The sequence below is a fragment of the Mandrillus leucophaeus genome, unplaced genomic scaffold (assembly GCF_000951045.1).
Source record: "Mandrillus leucophaeus isolate KB7577 unplaced genomic scaffold, Mleu.le_1.0 Scaffold701, whole genome shotgun sequence".
Classification (NCBI taxonomy): domain Eukaryota; kingdom Metazoa; phylum Chordata; class Mammalia; order Primates; family Cercopithecidae; genus Mandrillus; species Mandrillus leucophaeus.
In genome coordinates this window covers 93,165-104,788 of record NW_012107598.1, presented here as the reverse complement: position 1 = coordinate 104,788, position 11,624 = coordinate 93,165, and the positions used below count along the sequence as shown (strand labels likewise).

Sequence of the window (11,624 nt, the reverse complement as noted above, 5' to 3'; positions counted from 1 at the left end):
GCACACTAATTTCTCTTTGCCACTAGTTTCCATAAATACTACTTTTTGCTAAAAGTTTTCAAAATGACCATTATATTTTCACACTATTTAATTAAAAAAAACAAACCGAGCTACCAAACTTACATTTAGGTTAAAAAAAAAAAAAAGTTTTTTTTCAATAAAATGTAGAAATATTTTAATTTACATATTACAATGAATCAACAAGGAGTCAAAATCCAGTTACACATTCATAAAAATTCCATATATCATCCTCAGAATAATCAGTTTCTGTACAAAGATTTACAGATGTCCAAATATGTAGTTTTTCCTCAGTGTGCTACAGAATTTAAAGGCTCTGCACGAATATTCCCCAAATCAAGCGCAGAATCTGTTTCTTCATCAATTTCTCCAATGACTGCACTAAAAAAGTCAGAGTTAAAACAATCACATTTCTGAAATAAATTTACATGTGTTTCAAAAATCTTTTAATCAAATCAAAGCACTGAGTACCATTATTCCAAAACATAAAACTGAGAAAGCATAGTAAAAAGAACTAATTGAGGTAAAAAGCAAACAACATTGGCATGAGTCAGTGAACTGCATATTTAAATCACAAAACTCAAGAAATAATTTGAAGGCACATTACAGGAACCAATATTAAAGGACACATTGTACATAGTGATTGTATCATGAATCTTTAAAGGAAACAGACACACAGGGACAGATACGGTAAAAAACTCTCAAACTTGCAAATCGTATTATTTCCATTCAATTCTAGGACTGTATTAATAATAAATTTCACAAAATCACTCCTAAAATAATTAGCAAGTAAAAGTATCAATTATTTGAGTAACTTTGATGAATTAAATCAATGATATAGATAATAGTTATTAGACTGTTTTCCTAAGTTTTCAGTTAAATGCAAAGCCAGTTCTTCATATACAAAAATAATAGTAGGACCAAGTACTTTGGTATCTAACAAATCATTTTTGATGTGATTGGCTCAGGTTAAAGCTAGAAAATTTTTTCTTGTTCAACACTAACATAATATCTATAACTTTAAATTCATTACTACCATGCTAGATAACCAACCCATAGCCCTCTAACAGGAAATATTCAATGTTATCACTCAGACCACAAGATGACTATGAAATATTATTTTTAAAAAGTATTTGTTGGGTTTACATTTGTTTGGTTTTATTGAGAGTAAATTTTATTTATTTTTTTTCTTTTTTTGAGATAGAGTTTTGCTGGTCGCACAGGCTGGAGTGCAGTGGCATGATCTTGACTCACTCCAAAACCTCCGCTTTCCAGGTTCAAGGGATTCTCATGCTTCAGTCTCCCGAGCAGCTGGGATTACAGGCGCCCGCCACCACACCCAGCTAATTTTTGTGTTTTTAGTAGAGACAGGGTTTCACCATGTTGGCTAGGCAGGTCTCCAACTCCTGACCTCCGGTAATTCGCCAGCCTCAGCCTCTCAAAGTGCTGAGACTACAGGTGGGAGCCACTGTGCCCGGCCAAATTCTCAAGACGAATACTAATAATAAGGGATTTGCCCAATTTTGCTTTAAAGTATATAAAGTCTTAAGTCCTCTAATAAATGAAAAATATCAAACTCTGGTAGAATAAATTAAGTTTTCTCAAAATAAACTAAAGGCCCCAATTCCACTCTTAAATATTTAGTATCATTTAAAATCCCTATGGTAAGCAGTGAAATGCTGATAAATGTTTAAAAAACAGCTCTCTGGAAAAAAAGTGGTAGCCTGATTTGCAGCATTTACTAATATCCCTTATGCAAACACTCCTACCACGGCCAATTTCAAGCTACTAACAAGACATCAATTAACTACCTTGTAAAATTCCTTAAAATATAACAATCTGCTTTCATGAGCCAGTACAAGCTGGCTCTGGCGCACCATTTTTTTCACTGAAGTTCAAGAAAAAAAATTGTTTTAAGTAGGAGAAACCTTAAAATCAATTATTATGCACAGCTATATAGTGTTGTTCTGATCCAGAGACCTGGGCCCTATCTGCTCTGCCTCTCTCTCATTACTTATAGCTCACCTTGTAAGTCCATCTAAAAGTCATCTCTATAATATATTTTATAAACTCTTGATTTTTGATTACAGATCAAATTATTTATTCATCTAATGGTGATGCTAACTTAAATGAGTAAATTATTCCTGCACTTTTTATTTTAAGTTATTCCAGGGGACAGTTAGTCCCCTAGAATGTGTTAATGTATCTAGCTTAATGTATCTTAGCTTAAAATTGCTAATGCATCTTTTGCTTCTTTCCAACTATATTTTGATTCAGTGTAGTACTCACTAGAAAATTCATTTGGCATTCTTCTAGCCTCTATAACTATTCTAACACTGGCCACATGTAACTATTAAAATTAATTACAATTAAATAAAATTTAAAATTCAGTTCCTCTGTCACATGAGCCACTTTTTTTTTTTTCAAGATGGAGTTTCACTCTTTTTGCCCAGGCTGGAGTGCAGTGGCATGATCTCGGCTCACGGCAACCTCCACCTCCTGGGTTCAAGTGATTCTCCCACCTCAGCCTCCCGAGAAGCTGGAACTACAGGCACACGCCACCAAGCCTGGCTAATTTTTGTATTTTTAGTAGAGACAGGGTTTTGCCATGTTGGCGAGGCTGGTCTTGAACTCCTGACCTGATCCACTTGCCTCAGACTCCCAAAGTGCTGAGATTACAGACACCACGCCTGGCCAATTACTCTTAAACTTTTATATCTGTCTGTCCCAAGTAAACTGAGGCCACAGGGACATCTTAAGTGTGTCAATGATACTAAAAAATTAAAAGAAAATGAATAACAAGTACTTATTTACAAATACATCTATGTTATTGAGCATGAATTAGTATTGTTCAAATGAGAGATTTCAAAACCATTTTTCAAACTTTGGCCTTGTACTCTAGAAATATGTTCCTCTAAAATTCTGGGTATTTCTAAGAACATTTTAAGAAGCCTCTCTAATGAAGTATTTAATATAAGGCAGGGCCCTTTCTGGACTCTACCCAGGCTACTTAACTAGTAGAAAAATGGGCAAATCTCAGGTAAAAGTTTAATTTGTAGAGAGAAAGCTTTGGTTGAAACAAAGTGTTGACATAAAATGTATAGCTATGCCTTACTTTATGCAAATATAAGAAACGCTGTATTTACGAAAGAAATGAATGCAAGATTCTATTAATTAGGTATGGATAATACAATAGGGTATTTTGGGGAAAACCTCTTCTCCATAAAGTAAGGCAGTATCATTTATAATTTTAACAGATATATTTTACTTACACATTGTCACCTCTTACAATGTATAATCCTAGTACCACTTGCTCTACCCCCTGTGAAGAGCTGAATACTCGCTCATGGCTTTCATCCAAAATCAAATTAATGGTCTGGTCAAAACCTTTCAGTGTTCCCTGTAAAGAAAATATTCAGGAGAAAAAGAGAAATATTCTGGTTTACCTGAAAGTGTAAATTCAACCTCACAATCATTCTAGTTGCCAGGTATTCCAATACAAGTAACAATACAATGTCAAATAAAATACCTTTTGTATAACCAACAGTATTCGAGGCTACACAATCTACCTCTTGGTTGTTTGGCTGGGGTGGGGCCCTGCACCACACATCTCACTCATATGCAGAGTTGACGGCAGTTAGAAACGACAACTATGTACTAATTTGAGTATCTCCAAAAAGTAACTAGCATAAAAGCTTACGAAGACCAGCAGCTAAAGGTATAAACTAAAACAAAGGAGATTTAAGGGAAACTGATGGGCAAATATACATAAATAAGGAAGAACCATACATACCAACGACAGCAATGTAATAGTATCACTATATGCTACATACCAGCACTAAGCAGTGTGCTAAACACATCGTACACATTGTCTCAACTCATCTCTACCCTTTAATACTATAATTAGCCCCATTTCAAAGAAGAAACTGAGGTACAGAGTGGTGTGTCTTATGGGCACATGGGTAGTAAGTGGCAGAGCCAGAAGATGAACCACAAAAGGCTAGCTCCTGAGCCAGACCACTAAACCGTAACATTCTGTACTATTATACACAAGTAAATATAATTTGCCATTTTTCAGAGATTCAAATCAGTCCCATAAATATTTTAAAAATTTAGTAGTTACATATAACACCTAACGAGTACTTACTAGTTACCGGTGTTCCGTCTGTCTCACATGTATTGTTTAATGTGTATCAAATGGATGTATTATTGAACTCTCCTAGTAAGGTAGATACAAATGTGACTATACTAATTAGAACCAGAACTTGAAGGAAATAATCAGGGAGAGTTTTATGAAAGTTTAGAATTGAATAAAAGAAGACATGGGTCTAGCATAACAGAGTAACTCAGGTAGTATTCAAGTTTCTGAAGAAATATCAACTAACATTGGTTTTGATGGTTAAATCTCTCAAGCTCTTAAACTGTTTTATCCTCTGAAAGTCAAAATATATAAAATGAGAATTAAATAAAAAGAAATCTACAACTTGGAAGAGAAACAAAATATGGAGTATTTATTGAACTAGTTAGCAAATGGTTGTTATCATAAACACCCATTCATAACTTATTGGCTTCATTTTACCCATTAACTATCCCATCAAATAAATTATGTGTCAAAGAAATGCAGAACTATTGAACTTCAGAACTTAAGATGCTCTTTTTATATCGCTTTCCTTCTTCTTTAAAATTAAAAATAATTTCCCAGTTTATTATCTATCCTGTTAACAAAAATAAGAAAATTTAAACGGAAGGTTTTCACTAAATAAAAAATAATGCAAACATCTATTAATAGCAATAGGCTTCTTGAAGTGTTGAGATTAAAATATGTCAAACTGTCCACATTTGAAAAAATACAATGTGAAGTGCCTAAGAAAACATGATTTCTTCCTTAAGAAAGAAGCCAGGCAACTGGCCTTGGCTTTGAAGTCAAAACAAATTTAAATCCCAGTTTGGTTCTGTCACCTGCTACCCTTGTGACTCTGAGAAAGTGAGTCACCTTCTCTGAACTTGTTTCCTAATCTAGAATACAGGGGTACTTATTCTTCACAAGGTTGTATGTATATTAATTAATGTAACACATATGCACCTGGCACACGATATAAATTTAGTAAATGGCAAAGCTAGAACTTTGACTAACAATAGTCACTAAGAACCCAGTGGGAAAAAAAAAAATCACAAGGCTTAAAAAGAAAACAAACGAAAGCCAAACTGCAGAATGGAAAAATAAGGGATCAAATTATTTGAAGAAACTAGGTAAGGTTAGAAAATAAAGTTTAGTAGCCTTAAAATTCTTTTGAAAGCATTCGGAGTATGAATTATAAGTGAAGAAATAATCAAGTACCCAAAAATCTTGAGATGAATTCCTCAGATCAAATTCCAAATACAAGTATCACCATAGGAACGTTTTATCTTTGTTATATGACATAAATTAGCAAGGGAGAAACAACTTCAAGGAACAAGCCAATTTTACGTAAATATGTGTATATAGAGAGAATCATCAAAATGTGTCCTACAGAAGACACGTCACACAACCTAAAAACAAAGAATGTTAAGATTGTATACAAGCCTTAAATGTTGATATGTAGGTATTAATAGTATCTAAATCATTAAAAAGTTACTAAGCATATGCAAAATTTCAAAAAATTCTCATTCATGTGGTGCCGAATGAGTAAGGAAATAAAAATGGAAGAAGAAAAGTAAGTTTAATGAAGGTCTGCAGACTAGGAGCTCTCTGAGGGCAGAACCTATAACTCTAGCTCCTAGAAGCCTGTAGGTAACACGCCACGTTTATTCGTGAGGAAAACGTGGATTGACAGCAAAGTGATAAAGAGCTGAATTATAATAAAACTGCACTACAGGTGTAATGTGCTGTCTAGACATTAGAGATCAGAGGTTTCACATAAAACTTGCAACCAATAAACCTACAGGAAAGCAGAGAATGAAAATTCCGAAGACTTACCACAATCATTCTCCCATCAGATGTAATAACGGCAACAGTTCCTGATAACTGAATAAAGGAAAGTGTTTCTTAGGGAATGCAAATTGAAAACAGACTCTGGCAAGGTAATGATTTTAATTATTAGAACAAATATGACAATTAGGTAAAAGTGTTCAACACAGCCACTAAGTTCACTACATAAAAACGTTGAAAGATTTTGGGACGCCAAGGCAGGAGGATCACTTGAGGTGAGACTAGCTTGGGAAACACAGTGAGACCCCCCCATCTCTACTACCCTGGCCTGGTGACCTATAGTCCCAGCTACTCAGGAGACAGAGGCAGAGGCAGGAGGAGAGCTTGAGCTCAGGAGTTCAAGGTTGCATTGAGCCATGATCAAGCCACTGCACTCCAGCCTGCGCAACACAGTGAGACCCTCGACTCAAAAAAAGAAAGAAAAAAAATTTTTAAAAAGCTTGTTTTAGTTTTGTGATAATTACATGACTAAAAAAAGGAAAAAGTAGAAAAAGAAAATCTCTTTCTGTATGTGATCGGTGTATCCTATCTCAAAATATCCTGGATTTTTGACACTTTTCTACTAGGAATGCTGCCAATCTATTATTTCGGGCAGGATATTTCGTTTCTTGGGCCTGTTTATATCTAAAATGAAAACTGGATGAGTACTAAATTAATCGATGTTGGACGATTTTCAAGCATGTTAAAAAATTGTCTTCCGGGGCAGGCTTCTGAAATTCAAAAGTAAATAAACTATATAATCAGTGTCACAAGGTACTAACAATGCCTGTAACATTAAAAGCATTCGGTATTTAATTTTTGTCACCCAGTTTGTACCTGAACTTAACATAGTGTTTTTGTTCTGAGACTTTAAAACCGTAACACTTGTAAAGTCTTAATTAAGACTTCCCGTGGGGTTGTTACTTGCTCCTCACTATAATCCATTACAACAGCAAGCATTTTTTTCATTCCACCACCAGGTAGGGACTTCAAGTGGTAAAGGGACAGAAACAGTCTGTGAACCATCGTTAAACTTTCTGCTATCCTCGAACTAATGAGCATATTATGTGAATAAAACAAGTACACAGATTTGCAAAACTGTTGTCGCAGCCAGGACGACTGTTCATCTTATTTACAAACTTGAACACTTATGCCCTAGGGAAATAGTAAGGAAGAATCAAGAGCATAATTTTTTTTAAGACAGAAAAGTTCGGAAAAATCACACTGGGTTTTTATTTGGCTTTTGCAGACGAAATGGAAAGGACCCCTGGGCCCGCAGCAGCTGGCAGGCTCTAGGCGCCGTCGCCGAACTCTGGGTCATTCCGGGGTCCTCATCTCCTCGCCCGCCCCTAGGATCCCGCCGCGGCCGGGCCTCCCAACCTCCCACCGATCCCCGAGCGGCGGCCTCTCCGCGGCCCCGGCTCACGCCCGCGGCGGCCAGCTTGAGGATACGGTTGATGTAGTTCTCCAAGGCGGACGTCATGCTGCTCGGACCGGCAGTTCCGGATAACGCAGTGGTGCCGGCCACAAGCAGAACTGAAAGGGCGCGCCAGAACCCGGCAGCGGCTCGCGTCTGCGGGCCGCAGCAAATATCGTGAGAGTTGCTGCTCCGCAGCCCTTTGACTCGGAAATTGGGACGAACTAGCCAACCAAACAGAAGCAGCGCCGCTCTGACGAGAGAGTGCGCGTGCGCAGTGTGTTTTCGCTGTAATTCTGGGCCGTGTTCCGGAAGCCGTGTAAGACAAAGGGAACGAGAGGCGGAAAAAAGGAGGACGCTTCATGAAGGTGGGGTACGAGAGAAGTTGGGGGAGAGTGGGTTTCCAATCCGAGTAAAAGCCAGTGTGGTGGAAGATAATAAGTGAAAATGTTGAGGTAGAACAGGCAGGAAGAAACAGGATAAGGCGTTTTTTATTAGGAGTGAAGGAGGAGAGTAGACGAGCGCTGTTGTGTGAAATGCAGGTGCGGGTAGTTGAATCCCTAGTTTTCTGCAGCAGTAGCCGAAAATAACACTAAAAATAAGTCCAGTTGGCCGGGACAAAGTTGCGCACGTTATAACCACACGGTGTAAGCGTCTTAAGAACTCAACAATGAAATGCACGTTCGTATGTTCTGCTTTTGTCTCTAAAAGTGGTCCAAAATGGAGGTGTTTTTACTTTTTAAAGAAACTAAATGCAAATAGACAAAGGCGTGTGACCATCCCTTAGAAAACGAATGTTCACGCTTCTACCACTCCGGGATGGTCTACCAGAATTCTCCAGGGTGAAATTAATAAGTAAAAGGCTCCTGCAGCACCAAGAAAGGACTGATGCAGGAAGGCACCAAACTTGGTTCTAATCTTGGCTGTGCTAACATATTGGTGTAATTGCACAGGTCACTTCAATTCTTGTGGGCCTCAGTTTCCTTATAGTGCCATAGGTATCATTTCAGATATTTCCTGTGATACTGTTCCCACTTTATTTACTGTGGTGCCCTAACTTGAGAGAGCTTGAATTTAGAAAGAGATTTATACACAAAACATCAGCAGGAGCGATTTCCCTTTTTTACAAAATATCTTTATGATTTAGGTTAAACATGTATTTTCTTAAGAATTGTGGTTTTGGAATAACTCTTGCAATGTCAGCAGTTTTCCTGGGAAGAGGAAGCATTTCTTAATTAGAGCATACCCACAAGATACCTACAAGATGACTCCCAAATAGTTAATATTTTATATTCTGGAAGTTATTCCGATCTGTTTGAAATCAAATGTAGTCAGGAATTAGATTGTGAATGTCTCATATTCTCAGGGTAACAAATGAAAGTGTCTTCCACAAATGAAAGAACAAAGATAATTGTGTGATTTGCAAATGTTAGGAGTTGAATCAAAACCCAAAGACTAATTAATGATTAACGAGATGTTAGGAGTTTTATTTAAAACAAAAAAATTGCTGGGAGTGTTGGTGTGTGCCTGTAATCCCAGCTACTCTGGAAGCTGAGGCAGGAGAATCTCTTGAACCTGGGAGGCGGTGGTTACAGTGAACTGAGATCACGCCATTGCACTGCAGCCTGGGCGACAAAAGCGAAACTCCATCTCAAAAACAAAAACATAAAAACTAACCTCTGTGTGATGTTATAAAAATAAAGCCGGGTGCAGTGACTCATACCTGTAATCCTAGCACTTTGGGAGGCCGAGGCGGGCGGATCACTTGGTCAAGAGATCAACACCATCCTGGCCAACATGGTGAAACCCTGTCTCTACTGAAATACAAAAACTAGCCGGCGTGGTGGCGGGTGCCTGTAGTCGCAGCTACTAGGGAGGCTGAGGAAGGAGAACCACTAGAACCTGGGAGGCGAAGGTTGCGGTGAGCGGAGATCGTGCCACGGCCCTCCAGCCTGGGCGACAGAGCGATGCTCCATCTCAATAAAATAAAAATAAAAAATAAAAGTAAAAAAATAAATACTCCCTACAGCTTTTCATCACTTAGAGTGTGCTTTTGTTTTGAAAATGTTTAACATATGGTAGCTTACGAAACTACTTGCATCATAAATACATTGTAAGTCTATGGCCTTGTGTAGTTGTCATTAAAGTAATATGCCAGATAAATAACAGATGTACAGTGTTTATGGAGCATCACAAAATCTCTGGCTGGAAACTTTTTTGCATGTGTCTTAAAACTGCTGTTTTTTGTAGTCTATAAGGATCACAGATGTAACGAGAAAGCCTCTGGATAGATAAAAGTCCAGTTATTAAGACAAAAAATGAATTACATCTGGATGCAAACATTACATGTATGATTTATCTATATTAGCTGTGCACCCTTGGGAGTACGTGAATGTAGAGAGCTTAGCATCTCATAAAGGAGAATTACGTTAAAGCTCCAACAAGGGAAAACTGGTACATATAAACATCTGACTACTAAAAAATTAAGAGTTAACGGTGAAACTTGCCCCTTAAGTCCAAATCTCTCAAAGTAACGCTTATTTAAGTGACATATCACAGATAAAGTATCAACCAAAGTATGCTTGTAATAGATAATTTTATTCCATTACTTCTGAATCTAAATCTTGAGCAGAAAACATTAACCTAAAGGATCAGACTTCTGGTAGAATCTGAGGAAACTGAATTTGCCCTTCTCTGAATAGTTTATGGAAAACTATCACAATTTTTTAAATAAAATTTTTAAAATAAAATAATATTTTTAACCTTATGGGAACTTTTATTTCCTTATATGTGTTTATGCTTTACTTCCCTGCAAGTTTCAAGGGTGTTAACCAATCAGTAATATATATTGAATAGATCTAACCAGAGTTCTCCTAGGCAGAAAAGGACATAAGTAGATCGTGCGTCTCTACTTACAAGGAAATTCCTGAATAATTACAGACCTTTACGTATAAAAATGAAATAATTATTGCATAAAAAAATGAATATTGCAAATTACAAATAAAGGTTATTAATAGTCTCCATTTAACACTATGCATTACAAAGTGCTTTACTTATGTCTTTCATTTAGGGTAATAAAGACAGGTAGATTTAACTCCATTACTTAAGGGACAGAAAAAATCAAATATAAATGATTTGTTAATTGAGAAGCAGTTTAGGATCATTATTAAGAACACTGACTCAAGAACTGCCTGAATTTTTATTTGTGTGACTTTGAGCAACTTAACTTTCTGTGCCTTGTTTCCCCATCTGTAAAATGGGGAAAACTACACAAAACTACATCTAATTGTTGAGGAACTAAAAGCAATACTTGAAGAGCCTGATATATAGTAAGTACACACTATTATTCAAGGACATAAGGTATACCATAAAGAACCCTTTTTTTCCTTTTTTTTTTTCTTTTTTTTTTAAGTCTCAAAGCTTATTCCAGTACGGTGTTTTGTTCACTGCCGTTTTTTATGATTGGACAGATGCAGCTGTGCACATTTTAAGTGCTTAAGGAAGGGAAAGATGGATATGAGTTTGAATCTTAGAAGGTTTTACAAAAAAGGTAAGACTTAAATCAGTGCTTGAAAAGAAGTGCAAATACACTTTAGGAAAATAACCTGACATTAATGCTTGGTTGTTTTTGTTTTTGTTTTTGTTTTTGAGATGGAGTCTCATTTTTTTCACCCAGGCTGGAGTGCAGTGGTGCGGATCTCGGCTCACTGCAACCTCTGCCTCCTGGGTTCAAGCGATTCTCCTGCCTCCGCCTCCCAAGTAGCTGAGATTACAGCCATGCACCACCACGCCTGGCTAATTTTTGTATTTTTAGTAGAGACGAGGTTTCACCATGTTGGCCAGGCTGGTCTCAAAATCCCAACCTCAGGTGATCCGCCCACATCGTCCTCCCAAAGTGCTGGGATTACAGGCGTGAATCATTACGCTTGGTCCTGACATGAATATTTAGCGGAGGTAAAAACTGAAGATAAAAAGGCCAGCAGGAGTTGAGGTATGAGTTTCTGATTTGTAGCAGTAAGAATGGAGAAGCGTATTCTGTGCTTACAGAGGTTATTAAGTAAATAATAATAAAAGAATGGAGAGGCAGAAAAAAATGTGATGTGAAGACAGAGCCTAAGAAAGGTAATGAGGCCAGACCCAGTGACTCACATGTATAATTTCAGCACTATGGGAGCTTGAGGTAGGAAGATTGCTTGAGTCCAGGAGTTTGAGACTAGCCTGGGCAAAATGGCAAAACCCCAT

General features: G+C 37.2%; 1 protein-coding gene across 1 annotated transcript in view; it reads right to left on the bottom strand.

Moving 5' to 3' along the window:
- ANKRD7 (ankyrin repeat domain 7) overlaps positions 1-7,740 on the bottom strand; it is a gene marked incomplete at its 5' end in the record, with an annotated part of 84,554 nt that extends 76,814 nt beyond the window's left edge. Inside the window, 3 exons of the mRNA XM_011964727.1 lie at positions 3,291-3,418; positions 5,975-6,015; positions 7,418-7,740. Of these exons, the coding sequence (XP_011820117.1) occupies positions 3,291-3,418; positions 5,975-6,015; positions 7,418-7,740 (492 nt within the window). The remainder of the gene's footprint in view (positions 1-3,290; positions 3,419-5,974; positions 6,016-7,417) is intronic.
- Between the last annotated feature and the right edge of the window lie 3,884 nt (positions 7,741-11,624).